This window comes from Mesocricetus auratus, unplaced genomic scaffold (genome assembly GCF_017639785.1).
Source record: "Mesocricetus auratus isolate SY011 unplaced genomic scaffold, BCM_Maur_2.0 Super-Scaffold_100008, whole genome shotgun sequence".
NCBI lineage: Eukaryota > Metazoa > Chordata > Mammalia > Rodentia > Cricetidae > Mesocricetus > Mesocricetus auratus.
In genome coordinates, this window is record NW_024429192.1 from 42,795,734 (window position 1) to 42,819,893 (window position 24,160).

At 38.2% G+C, this 24,160-nt stretch overlaps 1 protein-coding gene across 1 annotated transcript in view; it reads right to left on the bottom strand.

Annotated features, from left to right (window-relative positions):
- Ift57 (intraflagellar transport 57) overlaps positions 1-23,719 on the bottom strand; it is a 54,055-nt gene extending 30,336 nt beyond the window's left edge. Inside the window, exons 1-5 of the mRNA XM_040750724.1 lie at positions 23,379-23,719; positions 20,928-21,090; positions 20,043-20,161; positions 17,047-17,137; positions 13,907-13,975 (exon numbers count right to left, since the gene is read on the bottom strand). Coding sequence (XP_040606658.1) covers positions 13,907-13,975; positions 17,047-17,137; positions 20,043-20,161; positions 20,928-21,090; positions 23,379-23,590 — 654 coding nt within the window. The 5' untranslated portion in view covers positions 23,591-23,719. The remainder of the gene's footprint in view (positions 1-13,906; positions 13,976-17,046; positions 17,138-20,042; positions 20,162-20,927; positions 21,091-23,378) is intronic.
- Positions 23,720-24,160: the final 441 nt, after the last annotated feature.

Here is a 24,160-nt window from a genome sequence, read left to right on the forward strand (position 1 = left end):
GCAAATAAGCATTTAAAAATGAGGTGGATATATGATGCAGGCATTTTATGGTGGATAATACTTTGGAAATATCGGATTGAACTCAATGATGGTTTTACCAGATAGATATGTCATTTAGTAATTCTAACTGGTATCAGCAGAGAAATACAAATACTCATGCTTGGTAAGAAAATGTTAGCTGAATTTATGATACAGAAGCACAAAGCCAAAATGTGAAAGAAAGAAAAAAAAGAGAAACAATTTCAGACACAATGTTTATTATTGACAAACTACATATTCATAATTAGACTGATATTTTGAGTAAGTCAAAGTACAGGGCACTTAAAAATGTGACATAACACAGACACGCTTGAGCTCCGAAGGGTAAGGGCCTCTGGCGTCTGACCTTGAACAACAAAGTCAATTCATGGCCAGTGAGTCACAGAGAGACTCTCCCTCCTCTCTGCCCCATTGCTTTTCTCAGCCTTTCATATTTTAGCAGTAAATATCAGGAAGCTAAAAATGGAGAAAATTTCCTCATTAAAGATTTAAAAACAAAGCCCAAAGCATTAATTTTGAAGGCAGTTTTTCTCTTTAAATTCCCTTGATCAATCATAAGAGGTTCTAAAGAAAAATATAGTCATATATAATAAAAGAGATACAAGAAGGTTAAATAGCTAAATTCATGAACCTTATATAAATTCTAATTAAAAATATGTAAAATAGTTTTAATTTAAAAATATTTATTACACCCAAGAGATTATATGTATGTGCATATGCATGCACACACTCGTGTGTGTGTGTGTGTGTGTGTGAATACTCCTGCTACTTAAGTGTGCATTATGTGGAAGTCAGGGCTTGGCATGAGGTATTTTACTTCATTGCTTCTTACTTTTTTTGTTCTTGGTTTTTTTTGAGACATATCTTTCATTGAACCTGGAGCTCATCATTTTGGCTAGGCTTGCAGGCCATGAAGTTGCTTCTCTCCAGTGCTAGGGCTATAGGTGTTAGCCACTATGCCTGATCTTTACATGGATGTTGGAGATTCAAACTGAGGTCCTAATTCTTGAAAAGCAAGAAGCTTACACTCTGAGTCACCTTTCCATCCCTTTGTAAAATGCTATTTGCAATTGTTATATGTGTGTGTTACATGGTATGTATGTGTTCATGTGCACACGTGCAAACAAGAACTCATTCGTGTGTGTGTGTGTGTGTGTGTGTGTACGCGCGCGCACACATGCACACATGTCTTCCTCCATTTTTTGCCTCACTATCTTTTGAGACACAGTCTCTCACTGAACCTGGAGCTCACCAGGGAAGACAAATTCCAGGATCTGTGTACCTCTGTTCCTGGGTGCTGGGGTTATAGATGTCAACTGCAGCACCTTGCTGTCATGTGAGTGCTGGGAATCAGGTTTTCACGTCTCATGGAAAGCATTTCCTGATTGAACATGCTCCCATCAGCACTAGGTGATAGTTTTAAGATAGTCAAGGCATCATAATTGCTGGATATTAGGAAGTCATTAATTCTAGAGGTATAACTTGGTGTAGCAGTAATATTTAAAAACCCTCATAAGTTAAGACTGTATGCCAAGCTTTTACAAAGGAGTTGAATGATGTTTAAAACTCACCTTAAAGTATGTGGGAACAAAACAAAAAAGTAAGCTTAGGTAAAACACTGCTGAAAAGATATTAACAATTTAAAAACAGGCAATGGTGCATAAGGGGTCATTATCTAATTCTACTTTGTCATGTTTGGAATGCTCAAAAACAAACACCATGGAAACATAAAACTTTAAAAACTGTGTAAACATCATAGTGAAATTACACTCTCCATGTGAATTTTATGCCGCTGACAGACATTTCTTAAATGTCTCCTTACAGTGTTTTGCATCTTTGTGGCAGCCTGAGGTCTCCAGTAACTGAACCGCTCGTGGGGCGGTGGCACCGCTGACACAGCAGTGCACCTCCTACCTATTAGCAAGTCCCGAGAGACTGGGAGCCTTAAAGAGAGCATATACTGCTTTTATACTTCCATCCCCATCCTCTGAGGATGGATAAGTGATGTGTGCATGCATACTTTATAATGTGTGTTCTGCATTTCTTCAGTTCTATTCCATTTAGAATGCCTCGAAGTACTTGTTTCTTAAACTATAAAGTACTCAAAAAAAAAAAAAACTGTAAGACTTCCTGACAGTAAAGTGTGGACATCTAAGTGGCAATAGTTCAGGGTTGGATGTCAAGCACCACAGTGCCCATTTACAGATTGGAACCTAAGGGACCCTGCATGGTGTGTAAACTAAACGTAGGGCAGCACCGGAGCACTGGGCACACCGCTGGGAATGGGAGGGGTTGCCATGCTCACAAAGCAGACACATGTGACGTTTATGGGAGCATGAGTCATGGCTGGGAAGAGGTGTCTGTCCGGCTGAGAGGCAGCGAGAGGTTCTCTGTCATTTGGTTTGCACTGGCACTCATAGCAGGCTTGCTCAGGGAAGAAAAGCATGTGCACATTCATGCATGGCACATCTGGCTACCCGCCCTGGCTCACACAGGCCCAAATTCTGACTAGTTCACTTGCACCAAACAAGTTAGAGTAGCAGGGCTGGTGGAAGTGAGGCTGTATGCACTGAGTAACATAAGAAAATATAAGCCGCAACCATGTGAAGCTTGGATGGGACACATAAGTTGTTCCTGCTAGGGATAAGAACTCACATCACAACTCCACAAAGCCAGATTGCACCAAGAGGACATGTCTTCTCACTAGCAAGCTGCCTGTTCTCAATAGAATGTAGATGGTGTGGTCACTTATATAAAAAATGTTTGAATTATGGAGCCATCATTTAGATTAAATAAAGCTACCTGTGGCAGATTGAGCCCAGAACTGGTGCTGTCCCACCTCATCCCCTGTTCCTGCCTCTTCTTCTTGCTTGCCTTTCAAAGGGAGAATTCTAGAATTGCCAAACCTGGGAAGAAAGGACTGCTTGCTACACCTTCTTTAGACTGGAACACAGGATTTCCATCTGTAAATATACTCAGTCCTATTCTTTTCTACAAACAGTGGCCTTAGGGGGCTAAGACCCATAATCTGAATTTACAGGATGAAGACTAAATGCTGCTTTAGGATACTCCAGTGCACAGGCATGGACTTTAACCTTGGTCCTTTAAGAAAGTTGTGTTTACTGACTTATTTAGTTCTTGTTTGCCCTAATTTACTAACTCCTACTCCCAGTGTCCCAAGATAATTAATAGAGGAACTCAAACACTTTCACTCATGAAAGCCATACTTAATATATCTGAGAAACAGCCCAGTTGCTGAAAAGAAAGGGTAAACTAGAGAACTAGAGCACCTCAGGCTTAGGAGAGTACCACTAATGTACTCAACTTCTACTTTCAGATTTGTGTGCTTACTTATTTCATAGTCTTTGTCCTCATCCAACATATCAACTCCTGTGAACTGCACACATTAACTAGCAAAGGTAAGTCATGTAAAAATTCTATACTGTGTCTTGGTTAGGACACTTGAGAAAACCATTTCTTTTCATTTAACAAATGGTATTTTATGTGTGGCTATTAGTAAAAGACAAAACTGCTGTCTTGATATGATCAAAATGCTGGGTCCTTTTCTGGAGCAGTATTAACTAAGATCAATCTTGGCTCTCAGGAAACTGCATTTTCCAAGTACTACTGTGGAAGAGACTATGAGAAGCTGGGGAGACATAGGCTATCTAGTAATTTGACTTATAATTAATTAGAATAGTTCTAATAATTCTTAAAATAGTTGAGACAAGAATCCAGGTACTGTACTTGGTTTGGAAAGATGAAAGGCTTTGATACCTGCCTGCAAGGGGTTTATAGCTTCTTAGGAAGCATTTAAGGTCAGCTAATGGGGATAAAATTTGGTCTCAGGTAAAAGGGGGACTGATGAAATGACAGGTGATCCTCTCTGTGAAAGGAAGAATTGAAGATAATAGTCCAAACCATCCCATAAAGTAACCTTGGGATCAAATAGTGGGGGCAAGATCAAAGTCAGTTCAGAGATCAAACATAAGATGTTAATAGGCTGCACAGAGCCGTGTGCCAGTAAGTAGTCTCTCTCCCCGGTAATATTAATAAGACAAGACAGTTAATGTATGACTGTATATACATCTAAAGAGAGACTACACACACACACACACACACACACACACACACACACACGACCCTTTAAAAAGTTGTGCTTATTATTACTGACTTATTTAGTTCTTTTTTACACTAATTTGCTAACTCCTACTCCCAATGTCCTAAGATAATTAATAGAGGAACTCAAACACTTTCACTCATGAAGGCCATATTTAATATACCTGAGAAACAGCCCAGTTGCTGAAAAGAAAGGGTAACTAGAGAATTAGAACACCTCAGGCTTGAACACACACGTGTGCGTGTGTGTGCATGCGTGTGTGTGTGTGTGTGCATGCGTGTGTGTGTGTGTGTGCGTGTGTGTGTTCTCCAAATAAAAAAGTATATATATTATGTAGACATACTTATAAACATAAATACCTTATGGAGAAATTTAATTCATTTGACAAGTTCAATTCATACACCTACCAAGATAAACTTAAGTGGAGTTAACTGCCAAGATTAAATAGTCCCAGCCAGGTACACATTTGTGATACATATGACTATAATCTCAACACAGACTTGCAAACAAAACAGAACTATGAGTTTGAGACTAGCCTGTGCTACAGAGCAAGTTCCAGGCCAGACTGGTTTATCTGAGTGTTTGTTCAAATTAAAAAAGAAATGAAGGAGTCCCAAGACTCCATAGAAGGAGAAAAGCCATATTGAGAGTCCCAATGATACAGGGCATGATGATAGACCTCAAATATCATTTCTCTATCACTTGTGTTTTAAATTTCTGGTTATCCCTCCCCACCACTCTTTAATATAAAATATGTGGTTTTATTATTCAAATTTCTTTGTGTTTTATTTTATACTTCCTTTTTTATAGCTTGTCTAACTGTACTCATGAGGTTAACACTCGTCATTCATGTTTCTATTTATTACGCTTTTCTTTTCCTTCCACCTGTTGATCCATGTGGACTTTTCATAGGCATAATAAATGAGGGAAGGATCTAGCATTTTCTCTACATTAATAGCCTTGATATGTCACCACCACTTAACCAAAAAGTTGCAACATTGGTCACTGATCAACATTGTTTCATATATTAATTTTGCCACATATTTGGATTATTTCACGGATCCTATACTAGTCTATTATTCTATTTCTATGCCCACCATACTCACCCTCTTCATCAGTCATGCCACCCACTGGCCAGTCATACCCACCCCAATTTATATAAAAAGCACAAACAATTCTATGCACCCTTCACCCAGATTTTGAAATAGCAGGATCTTACATAAACTGAGGGGAATAAAAGAACAAAGATATAATGTTTATGTCTAGATGCTGAGATGTGGAGATATCTTCACATTTCCCCCACTGTACAATTTTGTGTTTTAATTTATAGGAAGCATACTCATTTTTAAAGTAATAATGAAGCATTTTCTGTCTACACATCCATGTACACAGATTGTGACAACAGTGAAGTTTTGGTCAGGCTTCAATTTGCAAATTTTGCCACTGATCATGTACTAAATAACCTTGCCTCCCCCTTCCCCCAACACACAGTTTCTTTTAATTCAAGGAAATTCCCTCCTCAGCTTTCAAACATGTGTGACTACATTAATAACCTCCCACTTGTGTGTGTATGAAGGTACCTGTGAGGGACAGGGGTAAGATAAAAGCAGTTATAAATATGAGTCTAATTAACTTTCAAAAATAAGATAGACAATTGATGGGCAGGCTGTAGGGTTTAAATGAGAAAGGAAGAAAAGTGTTGCATAGCAATAGTGAGATTTAAATGTATCCTTATGAAGATGCACAGGATGTAGAGCAGCAGAGGAGAGAGAAAGTCAGGTATTTACAATGACAAAAATAGCATAAGCCAGAACATTGAAATAGGGATGAACACTGCTTGTAAAAAAAAAAAATCACAATGAGAAGAGTGGTCATGGGCTTAGAGAAGAGAGCACTGAAAATCTAGGTCACAGAATGTGAATTCTGTCCTTTGGTCAGAGAAGAGGCAGATTTACAAGGTAGGTCTGATGACTTCATTCACTGAGCAGATAAACATTTATTTGATGCCTACTATCACCACAAACTGTGCTAGTCTGGGAACAATGAATAAAATGAAGATCTTCCCGCAGAAGAATTCTAGTTCTGCTACATAAAGATCCGTGTGTTGCAGGTTTGTGGGTCATAGGGTTCACTGGGGTGAGTGATAAGAAGTGTCACCGAGGAGGGAGATGCTGAGCTGAACCTTATGAGGTAGAGATAAGGTCTTTAACAAAAAGACAAAACCAGGAGGGTGCCATGGAAGAGTGACCAAGGTGGTTCAGTCTGTAAAGTACTTGCCTTGAAAGCACACAGTCTAAGTTTAACCCCCTAGAAGTCAGATAAAAAAAGGCCAGGCATGGGGATGTGTGCTTTGGCCTCAACACTGGGGAGGCAGAGAGTAAACAACAGTAGATCTTATCTCAAAAACCAAGATAGATAGTTTCTAAGGAATGGCAGCCTAGTTTATCCTTCATAGACATAGATAAACACACACACACACACACACACACACAGACACACACACGCACACACACATGCACAAGTTGGAAAGCCAAGGAGGGAACTGACTTAACTTGAATCTTGAGGGTTTGTGAGTAAAAGAACAAGATTTAGGCTCACAAACAGTTGCTAAACTGCAAATTGAAGTCTGGTCAAAATCTTATTGTTTCACAATCTAGGTACATGAACTCCTAGGCAGAAAAAAAAAGCCTGAAAAGTTATTGAAACCAGAAAAATCATATAAAAGTCATGCAATGGTAGTCAAATGTTCGAACAGGGTGACAGTATTTTGGAAAAGGGCAGGGGAGGGATTGAGGGTAAGTATGGAAGACCATTAAAACCTAACTGCCTTAAGGATCAGACAAGTGGTTGAGAACATGGCCTTGACATACAGCTGAAATAATGAAAATGAGACACACTTCAAAAGTAGCATCCTCATGTCATGGTGACCTCATATATGTCTTGGGTGAAAATGAATCAGTCAAATAGTCAATACACCAATGTTTTCTAGGCATGAGCTATGAAGAGGGGCTGGAGGCAGTGGGTAGAAGACCGTTCATCTTATGGGTGCCCATCTAATACAGTCAATTATACAGTAAATATTTACTCCTAGTGTTGATTCAGGAAACATAATATGTCCATTTACATAAGACCAGGTTGCAAATGATACCTGAAAAACAAACACATTATTTTCCAATAAATTCTCCTGTGTCATTTCTGAAGGAGAGACCATATGACAGGAAATGCAGTCTCGTGGCCACCAGTAATAATCCATGTGACAGATTATGAAAATAAAGCTATGATATTACCAGGTTTTCCTAATTTATACTGAAATGCAAGCTTATTGATAGCTTGTCCCCTTTGTAGGCTTCTTACTAAAGATAACAGCAATCTGAAGAGCTGCCTTTTTAGTTTTCCTACTGCCCACACAAATGTGGTAACTGATGCCAGCCTTGAGGGAAGGTGAACATTTTTACAAACTAAGAAGTAAAGCAAGCACATGGTCTGTACCAGCCCCATGCCAGGTGCGGTTTGTCCACAGTTAGGTTATATTAATCTCAAAAGCAGCCTGGGAGAATCGTGTCCCCACATTAGAGATAAGAAAGCAGTCAAGGAGAGGTTAATTAACTTGCTAGGGTCGTGTGGCTAGCAACATAGTCAGAATTTTCATCAAAGGCTATTTTGGTCATAGCATAGCATCTACCTTTAAGGCTTGGACTTGAAGCTGAGCAAGGACCTTGGAAAGTCCTTGCTCCCTCTTCTTGCTAAGTCTGCAAGACCAAGATGGAAATAAGGATGTCTATTCAAGTGTGGATTCAAACGCTAACTAAAGATCAAGTGAACTGTCTTTTACACCCAGCAAGAACTGCCATTTGAGCCTTCTCTGAGCAAAGAGGGAGGCTGCGCTTTCTTCTCTAGCCCACATCCCCTATCCTCCAGTGGATGTAAAACTGATGGGGTGGTACAGGTTAGCTGCCAGAGAGATAAAGGCATTTACTTAGTCATAAGGTCCCATCCCAGTCAAATGTGAAGTGTTTTAATCCTTTCTTTGGCAAATTACCAACCACAGCCTTCTCTCACAACACAGACAGCCTCACCGCTCAATTCAATGGTTTAGGTAAGGAGGGAAATGACTCCTTCAAGTCAGTATCAGAATCCATGGTAGACTATGAGGCGAGCTGTGTTGTAAAGCAGCACCCCCACACCCCACCCCTCACCCCTTTACCCCCGACATCCCGACCCTCCCGCCCCCTCATGTGCACACTCACGCCATACTACTAGTGTTTTACAACAGAGCTCCTCCTGTACTACCCCGAAAGGACATTTTGTTGAGAAAGAAGATATAAGGTAAAGCAAAATAACCTTCAAGTTACTTAAGGCATTCATTAAGCAAATCCGTCCCTGCCCCTGCTTTGATTACGACAGAACAGACCTGCCTGGATGACAGTCTAAAATTACAGTGAGGTTCAAATTCTAAGACTTTATTTTTACTTCTTTTCAGCTTTTGCTTTTGAAGCTAAAAAGTCTCTCGTTCTTGGTACAATGATTTTTCTCTTTCTTTTCTTTTTCTTTTTCTAAGTAATTAAAAACCAATTGTGTTTAAGGCTTTTTAGAGACTTGGTTTTATGCTGCATAACTCAGGACTGCGTTTCTAAAACCTCAAATTTAGCATCTCAAGGAAGAATAGTATCTATGGCATGTTTGAAAAAATGTTTTGAAATGAAGTGATGGGCATTTAAAAATAGAATTCGGCAGAGCACGCACGGCTCCTGCTCATTTCTTTTTCACTGGGGTTGGAAAGTGACACATCTGCATTATGCAGACAGAACAGCATGCCTGTGATTCTGTAGGCTTCATAATGGATGGGAGTGCCAGCAGAGCCACCACGGATGTTCTGGCACCTTTCCCAAATGACAAATGTGACGTGGAAACAGAATGACCTGCAAACCTCACTGATCTTTGCCACCAGAACCTGCCCTCCCTATGTCCTCTCTTTATCTCTGAACATGCTGTTGCACACATGCTATTGCAACAGTTTCTGCCCAGCCCTCAGGACATTGATGTCTGTCCTACCTCTGGGGGGCTTAGCTAAACCCCAATTTCAAGAACACTCTGAAATTGGAGAATGTGGAAATTTGTGGTCTGGCCTCATGGTCAAATACCAATTCACAAGGTTCTCCTCCTGAGAAAGGCTGTCTCAAAATCCAGATGATTAACCACCAGATGAAACTTTGGGAAGTCATGCCTCTTATGGATTTCAGCTGTTTTCTGAAAGGTATGCTTGGCAAGTTCATAATCCTGAATAAGGAAGTTATTTGGGAAATTCAGACAATAAGAATGGCTGTAAGGACATTGTCTTAAATCTAAAAGTAAACGAACGTCCTGAGCAGCACAGACCTCCCAAACAAACCAACTTCATAACCATTAGCACTGACCACCCAGAGGAGGGCCTTCACTCCCTTCAGTGCTTGAGAGATGCCTGCTGTGTTGTGAATTGCTTAGGCAGTCCTTAAGAAGCTAAGTCCGAGGACAGCAGTAATTCAAGTTAGTAGGCGCAGGCTTCAACATACTAAGATATTAAAGAAGATGGGTCACCAGGTTCTCTCTTAGAGAAGAGCTTACCCACCCAGATGCAGGGAATGTGAGCAGCAGATGGTCTCCTGCTTTCTGGTTCTCAGGTTGTCTTACCCTGGAGTGTGGCCCTCTAGGGCAGCCTGCCTCCAGGGACTGAGGCAGGCAGGAGGCTGGCTCCACTGCTGCTCCCCAGGCTGTCTACACTGGATCACAACTAGCTTCCTTTCTCTGACCTTTCTGCTTTCTGGCCTCTTCCTTTCGTCACCAGCATTCTAACTGGATGAGCATCTTGTCTCTACCCTGTCTTCATTGACTGTTTCTAGAGAACAGGACCCATGACAAGTCATTCTCATTGGCCTTTCTCCTGTTCCATCTTACCGAAACTCAAAAAGACAAAAACAAACAAACAAACAAACAAACAAACAAACAAACAAAAACCAAAACCCCACCATATTTCTAAATCCTGGAACTGTGCTACTTAGCACACTTTCAGGGGCCTACTTAATGAGAGAAAGGAAAATAAATATATATTTTTTTCTTCCTGTTTCATACATAGCATACAGAAGCAACGACTACTATTGAAAAGATCTTTCCTCTTTGAAAACTAAATTACACCTTGCCTACAAAATTCCATATATATTCTATGCTCAGCACGTGTTCATTCAGTATTATTGATTATTGAGTAGCTTCCACACACCAGGCACAGGTTTTAAAAAGGCAGTAATGAGCTCCTGCTGTAGAGGAGTGTGAATTCTGGAGACAAGGCAGGTCAGTAATTACCATAATAGAATACCGGGTCTTAAAAAAAAAAAAGGCAGGGCGAGTGGATAGAGGAGGATGCTGGAAGCATTCCCGTTTTGAAGCCACAGGTAAAGATGGCTTGCTTCCACCAGGTTTGCAGTCACATGCCTATTCAGTGATTGACTTCCTTGATGGGATGTAGACCTGCAACCTTACTGAAAGGGTATTTCTACTGTGTTGTGAGCCCACCTGCTACATTAAACCTAAGCTCTTAAATCTCTATTACTAACCTACACAGCAATTCTGTCTTGGGGAAAGAACAATCCATGCCATTAGAAGCTGGAGTTAGTCACAGCTGTCCTAGGCAGATGGCTTCAGTGGGCAATATGATAAGCCTGCCAGGTTTCTCAAAATATGAAAGGGTTTTCTGTCTCATTAGTACTTCATGGTTGACCATCCACAAACACCTGGTGTTCAGATTTCTTCCTCCCAGGAAAATGTCACATGGTTTTAATTCCAAAGGATATATATTATATAATCTTTGCCAAATGAGCTAATATTTAAATAATTTATAAGCACACACATAGATGAAAAACCCTTCTTCATATAGCCTAATTTTAGTGACAAATTAAATTAATGGTAGAAGCAAATTTAGCTACTTTTGTACTTTTCAACATTAAAATTATTTGTTCAAAGGGAATTCCACCTTCAACTATTTACCCCATCAACAGACATCAACACAAATGAGTTTCTAAGAATAACTGTGGAGTCATCTCTACTTTGTTTTCCTTATTTTAGAAGAAAGTGTCCTCACCAAATGAATACAAGCACTACACTCCACTTGTTCCAAGTAAGAATCACTCCACATTCAAACTTTTTCAAACCTGTTATGAGGTGGAAGGGAGAAAAGAGTAGGATTTTGAAGAAATATTTGAAACTTAGGTTGTATAGTTTATTTTTAAAAATTTAAATACCTTGAGGTTATAAATGTCAAAGGTCATATTTGTAAAAATAAGGCTACAAAAATATATCAAAAAAAGAAAATATTTTAAAATAATTTGAATACTAAAAAGCAATCTGAAAATGTAAGGTATAAATAACTTGAGTTTATTCATTTGGACATAAATTTTAACATTCTTTATATAATCTTAACAAATCAATAAAATACCTTCATTTAGGGGGAAATGTGGAGCTTTAATTAGAGAGGGGGAGGGAAGTCAGAATAGAGAGAAGGGAGGAGGGAATAGAGCACTAAGAATGTTTGGGAGGAAGAAACCAATAGTCCTATCCAGTTGTGAAGCCTGTGATCCACAACAATGACCAACATGACAAGATAACCCTAAAAATGCAATAGTGGCACTCATATCTTGGCAGTAACCAATGGCTCTCTAGTTGGACTTAAAGTCCATTTAACATCATGAAGGAAATCATGCCTGGTACTGGAAACCTAGCAAACTACCTGGGGCTAGTGAAGTCATTGGTTTAGAGGAGAACCTACTACCACCTTTACTAAACCAGCATAAATTCTAACTTCATTTTAAAGTATTTATCCTTATACCCACAGAGGAATGGAGCTCCCTACCCTCATGGAAGAAATTTCTCTTTGCAAGAGACAGAGACCATTACAGAAAAGAACTACCAATCAAAATCAGAGAACAACTCTGACCACAGAGCACCAGCTCCTGTGGACACATCTACAACATTAGTCCTGCACTTAAGGTTGAGGGAATCCTGCAGAAGAGGAGGCACACAGACTGTTAGAGCCAGAGGGCCAGGAAATCTGTTGTGAGATCATGTTTTCTAGAAATGACAGGGAAGCTTCATCTATGGCAATTCAACAATATGGCTACCTAAACAAGACCCAAACAAGGGCAATGCCAAAAGATGTGCTAAGGCAGGAGGGGAATCTCAAAGGCCTCCACCCTAGGCCAAGAGCTCCAGAGAAGGAACTAAGGGATGCTGAGAGCAGGAGTTTTCCCCCAGGAGGAGCCCCCTAATTGGTTATTCTATACTAAGTGGTCATCCCTGAAATACTTTACATACAAGCAACACTTACTGACTCAGAAGGTTGTATTTGTGCTCACGCATGTGTGTGTCTGACAATAACAATTAGAAAAAGAGGAGACCAGGGATTTGAGAGGGAGAAAAGGAGGCGAAGCATGCAAGAAGACTGAGGAAGGGAAGTAAATGGAGATAAATAACATAATTATGTTTTAACTTAAAAATTAAAAATAAGCTGAAAATATGTTTTTATGAAAAAGTATTTAGCTCTTTATATTTTATATCATGAGAAATACAAAAAAGGTCAATTATCTGTATCATGAAGGAACTTACAAATCAGACATGTGAGAACATGGGAAAGACTGATAATGATTTTAGCTAGCATGTGATGAACATTTTCTATGTGACAGATGCTATTCTTATAATGCTTTGCATATAACTCCTTGAGTCATAGAAATCTTATGAACAGGTTAACATTTCCCAAAAAGCTTGGAAATTTGCCCAAGGTTAGAATCCTAGTAAAGTACATTCAAGCTATATACTTGGCAAAAGAGTCACAATATTATATTCCATTTCAAGTCAGGACACACACACACACACACACACACTCGCGCGCGCGAGCGCGTGAGCGCATACACACAGGTGATAACAACTGAAAATCAATACTAAGGCAATAAATAGTAAGTAATAACAGAACATCTTGGGTAGCTTGAGGAAGTTTTCACATGAAACAAAAGCTAGATCCAAACTTGCTTTGAGGATTCAGACATGAAAATAGAGGGCAAATAAGCATATATTGTATACATACTTATTTGAGGGTGCATAGAGAGATACTTTATAGAAATATAATATGCATATAAAATGCAAAATGCCACATGTACATTTAAAATAGTTCATTGGCAGTAAGTATACTCTCATATACTGTATTTATTTTGTTATCAAAACAGAGGGAAAAACTGTCTTAAAGCAATGCCTGACTATGTAATAGAATTTATTTTACTTCATAGAAATACAATTTAAGTATTTTCCTACAAATAAAAATCATCTTCCTGGTCTATTTCAAGGGAAAATATTTTGAAAGAGAACAACTTACAGCTTTTCATAATTAAAAATGCCATCAGGCAAATACATTTTCAGTTGCCCTAGAAGCACTATGTTGGTTGGTTTCCATGAGCAGGAGGCAGCCTTACTCACCTGTCTGGATATATATTTATATATATGTATATGTATATGTATATGTATGTGTATATATGTATGTGTGTATGTATGTATGTATATATGTGTGTGTATATGCATGTATATATATTATATAATTTTCCTACATATAACATCTTCAAAACAACTTTGCAAGAAGCACACAAAATAATGTGGCAAATGGCTTCTTCTCATTAGATTTCCAGTGGAATATATGCTGATTGATTTCTGATCCCTTGTTTAGGCAATGATACTTACCAAGTGATAGGTCTGGGCCTTTAAAACGTTGAGATCAATAAAGTTTTCTTCATTATCTGTCTCCTCTTCCTTTGAAAAATAAAAATATTTTAAATTTATAAAAACTTAAATGCATATTTGTAAATACATAATATTCTAAGCAATGCTAAGTTTAATATGACTGACTCAGTAAAGCCTATTTAAAAGCCTAGTAAATATGCATAAAGTAGGGTACATTATTAACAGCTCATGTGGCCTTTGAAGTTTTGATGGTGCCATTTAAAAGGACCTGTTTTTGTAGACACTGAAGAAAGGAGGGGAAAAAAGAGGGAGGGGTAGGAGTAATTGCTACAATTCATGAATAAACATAAAAACAAGAGAAAATTAGGCCCAAGAGACATACACGAAATAGTGGAGGAAGTTTATGGGAATTCTGAGCAACAAGACTCAAATGAAAAACAAAAAGGAAGGCTGAAAGACACAAGTAGTTTCCTTTGTTCCAGGGATTAACTACATGTAGATGCAGTTGAAAAACATTTTATTTACAGGTTTGCGTCTTTTTCTGTATCTGCGCATGTTACATGTGTGATGGGGCTTACAGCAGGCAGAAGGTTGGACATTGGGTCTTTGGGAAGAGCAGCAAGTTTTTAACCACTGAGCCATCTCTCCAGCACTGAAGATGTACTTTTCACACTGCATGTGAAAAGCATCCTGGGAGCTTGAGCTTGTTAAGGTAATAAATAGCAGTAATGCATGGTGTGTGGCCCTCACATCCATTTAAAAGGACAATCCAGAGGGGTTCCAAGTTGGCCTCATCTGAAAGCATTTGATTGTGGGGATGTGGATGCAATCTGCTCTATAGACAGAAAATAAGCAGGAGGGTCTATTAACATATAAAACAACATGAGCTTCTCCCCTTCAACTGTCATGGTGGTGACAAGTGGCATAGTAGGTGAAAGGATTCTGACAAGAATATCTCAATCTTATGGACAGCGGACATCATTATTATGCCAACAAAAACTCGTCCTCGAGTCATGTGATCTTGTAAACAAAAACACAAACGAGGCAAAAAATAAGTGTTGGTCAGTAAACATTTCTACAAGTAGGACTGTTCAAAGCCTCAGTGGGAGGTTTCAAAGAGAGCCCTTACCTTTAGACTTGAGGTATGTGAGCCAATGGTTCTCAAAATGTGGTTCTGGGAAGAGTAACATTAGTATCGCCCAGGAACTTTCAGGAATGAAATTCCTAGGTTCTATCCCAGACCTGTCCCCTAAAGTAAGACTATGCTCTAAGCCTTGGAGAACTGGAAAGAATCCAGCAACATACAAGACAGTATAGACACACTTGATACACTGGCTTGACATTTGTTTTTCTTGAGGTGGGGGCACAGATGCACAGACAGAACTCATTTGTTTATATATTAAGTCACTATTTATACATCTGAAAATGACTTAGGTATATTCTGTGCTTGTACTACTTAACACGCAAAGCAGTTCATGGAAATGCCAATGACTCAGTGTTGTGGGGAGAAACAAGGTCACAGTACTTTACCATGGCCTCATCAGTACAGTAGATACTTGTTCTCCATTGAGCACTAACATGACAAAGTGACAAAGGTTTAATAGTAGATACTAGCAGGAGCCATCATCCAGTATATGGTACTGTTTCTCTCACAGCCAAAATTCACAGCCTCAGGAATTAAGGAGTTCAAATGTGTGGCATCATAACTTCTAATTAGTCACTAGGAAAATCTTTGTTTCTGGTTCCTGTGATTAGAGACCAGCCTGGGGTATATATTAAGTGTTCTAGGCCAGCCTGGGCTATGTAAGTGTTCTAGGCCACCCTGGGCTGTGTAAGTGTTCTAGGCCACCCTGGGCACAGTGAGATTCAGTCTTGGGGGTTAAAAAAGTAGTAAAGTCATGTAGAGTTATATATTTTAATATGTTTAAAACTATCCTTTATACTTCTATATACATAAAAAAGCTTCAAAATACAGAGTCATCCATAATTACCCTATCCATTTATAACAAATATTAATATGCTGGTATTTTTACATATTTTACATAGTTACTGTCATGATGACAGCTAATTTTGTAAAATAAATATATATGTCATTCTCATATCACTAATGTCTATAAGTCATATCATCTACAAACTATGCTTAGATACAACCCAATTTATTTAATGATTACTTATTAACTTTTACTATTAAGATAATCCAACAATTTTATAGCTTGTACTAGCTCATTTAAGCTGAAATATGAAATGGATTATCTACAGATTTAAAAAAGTCAATTGGTTTATGACAACAAAATACTACATAAGTTCTTTCCCCCACATGTCTAGTTCAGATTATATGCATATATTTTAAAATACTCGGTTCAACCCACTTCTAATTCCAAGAAAGAACCACTCGAGAAATGCTCTTTAGTTTCTATTGTCTTACTAACCCAATTACTGTAGAGAACTAATTATTTAGCTTCATACCATGGAGAGGAAACTAAACATGGAAAAATATGTATATGGAGCCCAACAACTTAAAACAATATTGGCCACTTAAAAGCATTTGAACAACATTTCAGCAGGGCAGTTTTCATCCTAGTTGAGGAAAATAAAGGAATTCCTTTAAAACCAATAGTATTTGTAGGAAGCATAATGTACTAATTATAAATCCTTATGTCATTGTGAAAACATTGTGCTTTGTTATGATATCACCCTGCTATGTTTGCTGTGCAGCAGACACTGGCCTTGGATTGGGAACTCTCTAGTCTCTGCCTCCTAAAATCTGGGGTCACAGGTGTTCCCCACTACATTCAGCCACACATGAACTGAGGATTAGCTTTCTGTTCTAAATTCTTTGTTAGTTTTAATTTCTCAAGGTCATGCTTGGTTGTTAATAAAACATTATTCATATAACTGGTGATATACATAAGTATGTATATGCATGTATGTGTACATATATACATATATAAACAGAATTAGAACCTCTTCTAAATTTGACTAAAGACCATGAACATCAACTTAAGCAAAGGCCTAAAGGACTGATAATAGCACTGAACTTAGAAACAACTAAAACACATTCCAGAAAAATGGAGTAGGGAAATCAGGAGAGGGACAGGGAGACAAGGGCGAGGCTGTAGGCAGCTCCGCTCCATGCTTACCACAAATTCTTCATCCACTTTACTTAATGTTAATTCTGCGTCATCTTCTGGGACAGTTTCTTCTTCTAATTCTTCCACTGGGTATGATGGTCTGGCATGACAAGATTTATTGAATGTTTACAAAAAGTTCAGTAAGAATAAAAGTCTAATGAGGAATGGTAAAGACACTCCCATATGAGCCCAGGTTCCCTTCACTAATTGACAGTCAATGTTTTGTTTCTTTCTGCAATTTTTGTTAAAAAAGCAAAGACACCTACCTCTAAACATAAAAAGCACATTTACAAAAACAAGTTGGTACCATATATACTGCTCTCACATACATTCACACACACACAAACAATATATATATACATATATATATATTGTTAGCTATCATGTACATACATACACTATAAATGCATACTATATAATATATATACTTATTATATAAAACATATAATATGCATTATGTTCCAATCAACCGTAGTACTAAAAATAAAATAAACTGTCAGTCTGTGACAAAACATTAGTGTTGTTTCTATTATTTGCTAGATAATACTGCAAAAATCATATTCGTATACTTATTACTAGACAGATCTTTTAAAATAGATTTGCCCATGTGGAATGACTACATCAACAACTTTGTGCATGTTTTTGTTTTGCTGAGTACTGCCAAAATTGGCTTACAAAATGCTATCCTAATTTATACTCCCAAGAATAGTAAGGGATGGCATCTCTCTTTCAATATGTTCACCAATATGTGTAAAATAATCTGTGCCAATAAAACAAGTAAAACATATCCTTGTGTTTTTATAACTGAATTTCTTTAGCATGAAAGTGATTGAACAACTTTATATATTTTAATTGATTATTCATTTTTTCAGTGAAACACACATTTATTCTCTTTGTCTTTTTCAAATTAAGAGAATTAGCATTTTCCTAATCTACAATATTCCCTAGTTTCATTACTTAGAATCATGAATAGTCAAGACTGTTATAATTCTTACTGGATAGATTTAGCAACTTTTTCTCATCCAGACCCTAGATTTAACATTATGCATTTAAAGCACATCCTTGAGCCATACTTCCCTATACTTCTCTGATCTTTTCGTGTACCTATAGCTCTATTTTACAATTCACATTACTGAAATCCACAGTTTATTTTCATATAGGTAACAAGCTTGCTTCTTACTTATAAGATCAAATTAGTGTTTCCAACATTAAGTATAGACACCATTTCACCCTTAAAATCTACTTATTTCCACATTAAAAATTCCCAGATGTATCTGCATTTACTTTTGACAACTAATTTTAAGAATCTGTATTTCAAACCTGTTAAGACAATATAAAAATAAGGAAAGAAAGCATTATAAACCAAATCAATCTTGCATGATAAATTTCCCAATTTTTCAATAGTTACAATTAAATAAGTATCTCAAAAACAATATTATTCTAAGAATAGTTTGACATATGTATAAAATAATCACTTACAAATAAGAAAGTTCTGTGTAATTTATGTATCAATAGGCGGTATAGTTTCCAATGCTTATTATGTTTTAACTTTCTCCTTTCTTCTTCCCTGTATATGCAATTCCTACAAATTACCCAAGTCATAACTCACAGGCCAAGACAAAGATTTTACTTGAAACAAAGGCACTACAAGTTGAATAGTGCTTGAGACAGTCATAGCTTGGAATGCAATAATGATATACTGAACTAGCTATGGAGTTAGTAACTAAAAAACTGGGCCGCGCATCATGTAATTTATTTTTTTCTGGAAATCTAGCCAACAGTATTAGGGATTACAGAGTCATTCTTTACAGTACACTGAATGGAAATGTTTGGGCTAAAGCAAAAGAAACTGCCACATTTTAGCTTGAAAGTTAACAGATATCAGTTATTTAATATATTTCAATCCAATGGTAGCCTAAATCAAGGAAGTTTTTAACAATTCTTTAAGATTAATTACATCATTTCCACCACCCTTTCTTTGCTCCAAACTCGCCCATATATCCATCTACTTGTTCTCTTTCAAATTCATGGCCTCTTTTTCTTCCATTGTTGCTGTGTGTGTGTGTGTGTGTGTGTGTGTGTGTGTGTGTGTGTGTTGTGTGCATAAATACTCCTAAATACATAAACACAACTTGTTCACTCTGAATGATCTTTCTTGTACACACACACACACACACACACACACATTTTTGGAAGTTTTTAAAAGTACTTATAAAAGGAATTGAGTTTTCACTTAAGTGTAATTGCATATATATTAATATATTAACATGAAATAATATATACCTATCTACAGAAGTTTGCTCAAATCTAAAACCAATGCTGTCATATTTTATTTGCACCATATCTTTCATATTCTAACCTATCAATAATTCCAACTTTCAAAAGATAAACTGTATAGATTTTGATCATACCCTATATAAACCAATAGTTTCTGATTTATTTATTCAATACTTACTGAACATATTTGGCAAACTAAGTACATATGATGAATGATTGGCAAGATTTGTAACACCATATTTACCGTGTTAAATAAATTATTTTAATACTATAAAATGTAAACAATGTACTTTCAGGTCAGAGAAAATCTATGGACACTGTCCAGGAGGATATCAAGTGGTTTCTTCAGTGTTATTCTTGCCACTAAGCAAAGAGAAAAGAAAATCCCATGCTCGGTATCATATTAATTTCCTTTTCCACTTAAATATGAGGGTTTTGGTTACTGTGACATATGCACAATGGTTGTGGGTATAAATAAATATAGGCACAAAGATCATTTTAGAAAGTTTTTCCAAACTGGCAAAAATGTATGCAGTCCCAGCTAACCTTAAATAATTACAAACAGGGAGGAGACACTGAGATGGACACATTACTTCAGAATAGATTTGGAAGGCATTCTGATTTTGTCTAGACTTAATCTTCATTGTCAGTTTAATTAAACAGCTCCACACTTCAGAAAAAAAATGTTAAGTACATAGCATCAATATTGCCTGTGAGGTAATAGTTACCTTTTCCATGTGAAACCAATATATTTTAATGCTTCCTCAGCTAAACAATCAAGAACATAGCATACATGTTCTCCATAACCAGATTTTAATTTTGAAGGAGGAAAATCTGCAGTCCTCCCCTGAAAAGATAAAGATATTATTTGTTAGGTACAGTCTGACGTCAAGATTGTTTCAGCCAAGAATCACTAAGTACATGTATACTTTTTCTACTTTTCAAATGACTTAAGAAAAAGGTAATTGTTTTGCTTTTTAGACATTTATTTCTTAAGTCTTCAATAAACTGATACAGTTACACAAAGGAAAATACAGGTATTTTATTGTTCAAATACCCAACTTAAAAGGCAGTTATATCATAGTAGGAAGACAAGTCATTAGTACAAAAAACAAAAACCAGTAAAACTACTCACATGGCAAAATATATTTTCTAAACAAGGATCCAGTGACTCATTAAAATTTAGCAACCTATGTCAAAATTGTCTTATTTGCCTTTCCCCAGGAAAAGTCAGAAATGAAAGTACAAGGGAGGACTCCTAGTAAATCCAAGATCCTTTCACAGTTCAGGGTTTGGCTTTGTTTGTCTTAATGTCCCTTTGAGGGGAAGGACTAATCAGTCACCCCCAACTGTTCACTTTTGAAAGCTAACAAAATTAAGACAAATATCATTATCATGGGTTAAAGAGAGTCTATATTAACATTTTTATTAGTGGTATTCAAGTTATATATACTATCAGCCATTCTGGGAATATCTGCCTTTAAAATAAATTTAAAAATAACTATTATCTGTCTGTCTGTCTGTCTGTCTGTCTATCATTCCAGAAGTCATGTAACAGGTTAGTGTCTGTTACTGAATTACTAATATTGAAATCATAGCTTAAGAATACTTACAAATGAGCGAAGCTCAGAGAGTATGTTAGATATAGTTGCATTGGGATCATCATATTCTTGAGGCTGCTCAAAGGGATGCCCTGTTTTGTTAATCAGCCACGCAGCAAGAGTGCAAAACATGTAGAACTGTTCACCTGGGTTGGTAGGCAGAGCAAAGTAGTGTCTGTTTCAAAGCAAGGGAGGATGGGAAGGGCGAGATAAAGCAAATCAGCTAGGAGTAAGTAACACAGTCAAGTCCAAATCTGCTAAATTTGCCCCCAAGCAGCCTTCACTAATTCTTTGGAACTATCTAGAGATTCATGGCACTCACAAAATTGTCAGTCAGACACTGTATACAAAATATACAACCAGGGAATGGAAGGGAGTATATTTTGGAGAATAAATGCATGAAGCTTTTGTAAAACATTTTAAATGCTTGATTATAAGTGAGTTCCCCCTAAAAAATGGTAATTTTGAATTATGAGACTCTTGAAATTTAAGAGACACTGATAATTAACCATGTTTTTGCTGTTTGTAATCCATCAGCTATGTCAGTTTTTTTCATATTTGCTGCATATATTAAAACCAATTCCTAAAAGTACTGCTAGATGGTAAAAGCCTGGTTTCCCCCCATTCATGGATAATCCCAACTTGTGAGAATAGAACACATCACAGGTGCATTTCAAAAGTTCCCCACTTAGATGGTTCAGAGGTACAGCAAGGACTAAGAACCTCTGCCATGTCCCCCAGCATCACAACTTTTGAATTTTGCTAAACCCCATATTGTAATAAATATCTTCCAATGAGGATATGATTTATACAGAGTCATAGAGGACATAAAACGTGTAAGTAACATCACTCAAGAAAGTTGAATCAGAGATCTGCTTTGTTTTCTGTATGTAGCTATCACTATTACATTGATATTCAAATATGACATAGGAACCAGTGGTCTATGCTTCTATTTTCTAAACTTTTTCCATCAAGAAAATATAAATGTTCTATAAGAAAATAGAAAGCTGGGAAATTTTAAAGGGTTATAAAATCTTTCCAGGCATAGACTTACACAGAATCTCTCCACCAATAACTGTGTTTTCCTTATCCATGGGGACTCCCCACTGACAGAGGAATGGTCAGTGAAACAGGGGCCTGTAATGGTAGTTTTCAAGCACCAAGGTACATCAGAATCACCCAGAGAGGTTGATGAAACACTTTGTCTCCAGAACTCTTAAAAGGCAGACCTGGAAAAGGGCCTGGGGAATGTCTTCCTCCATTCCCAGGTGATGCTGACATCCTGGTCCTGACACCTTGAACCACTGGCTAGAATACATCCACACAAATCCATGGCACAGTGTCTCCCTCACCCTTTGAGGTTCAGCACAGCAAGGTATTAATAGCAGCATAAGGCCATTTTCCTTTTGTTTGACAAATGCATTTGAAAAAAAAAGTTTTTACAACACCTAAAATGTTGGCCATCTATATTATTATCATCCGTTCATTCTAAATAATAGCCCAATCCTAAAACTTCTATCGTGGATCAGAATCAAGATGAACTTTCTTCTCTAACTTTTCTTCTTTTACAGACTAACTTGGTGTTATAGACAGTTTGCATAAAAGCCTAAGTATCTTTCAACATGAGCGTCTGGAAGACAGCAAGAACTGAAAACTGTCAAGAGAATTTATTTGAGCCTACCTGTAGACAGTAAAAGAAAGTACTCTAGATAATTTTTTTATTTGCTTCTAACCAAATAAACAAATACACTTGTATGAAAGGAGCAGCAATAAATCACAGTTATCAGTAAGCTATCATGAATACATGAAAGGGTGCTGTCTCTCACTCTAGGCAACTAATGGCACTGACTTCCTGATATTTCCGAACGTTTTCCAGCAAGCACCGGGTCGTTAGGTTTTATAATGAGGACGTTTCCAGCACTTTTCATTTCAATCGCCTTCTCCACTTTCCAGTTTCTGAGAGTACTGTTGCTTCAAAAGCATTAAGACGTTTGAACCATGCCACATAGTCCACAAGTTTAGTACATAAAAAGTACTAAAGGAGGCCTGAAGTACCCACAGTTGTTAGTTTACAAAGTCTAGCAAAGGAAAACAAAAACTGCAAAGAGATCTCAATGGTAATGGCATTCATCTCCAGAGATCAGTTTTTTTTTTTTTACCTTTTTACTATAGGTATTTTATTACCTTTAAAACAAGATTTGTGTTTGGTTGACATGCTTAACTGTTTTAAAGATCGGGCAGGCTGTCTTGCCCGGGGCCTCCCTGCCATTACAAAACTTATTTACTTTCTCCACAAAACGTCCAAGTCTGAAAACTTTACTATCCTCTGTGCAGAAGTTCTCTTCTTGGGCAAGGAAGATACAGGAAGGCAATGTGAGGATCAGAGCCCAGGGCCTTCTCCTCTCCAGGAAGAGCAACCCCTTGGGCCCAGCCAGCACAGGGCGCTGGGGACAAGGCACGCACCTGGACGGGGGCTTCAGATTGCTCTTTCGGAGGAGCTCCTCCTCGTAGCGGAGCAGCTTCAGCTTTTCCACCAGGTCCTCCATCACCACGAACATGTGGTAGGCCGCGCCGGGCCCGCGCTCCACCACCGCCTCCCCGGCGCCTTCCCCGCGAGCCCGAGACACCCCATCCTCCAAGCCCGACGGCGGGATTACTGCTGCCGCCGCAGCCATCGCAGCTGAGACCCACAGAGCCCGTGGGCGCGGGCCAGGATCTCCGCGGCCTCTGCCGCCAACACCGCGTAGCCCACAGAGCCGCCACCGTTACCTGGCGACCGCAGGGCCGCCGGTCACCACGGCAACCAGACCCCGCCTCCTTCGCGCCCAGCCGGCCCCTCTAAATTCTCGCCAACCAAGGCTGGATTCCTACCTGACGTCACGATATCTCCGCCTCCCCAGCCTGTGAGATAGACACGCCCAGTGGGCGTGGCGACCCTTCCCCCGCCTCTTTGGCGACTTTCCCTGGCACCTTAAAGGCGAAGGATCCGCAGCTGTTTGGCTCTGCAAGCCAGGTGCAGCCTAGAGGAGAGCAGGATCTGGTGGTTTGCTCAAGGCTGGTGAAGGAACGAACGTCTGGTCACCTGGGTAGCAATTCAAACGACTGAAATGTAGCGGAACACAGTACTGGAGGCTACTCTCCCACTGATCCTTAGTTTTCACAGTTGTGAAACTCGCTGTCCTTAGTTTTAAGGTACCTCAAAAATTCCAACCACAAGACTGCTTTGTCTGTTTCTTAACCTAATA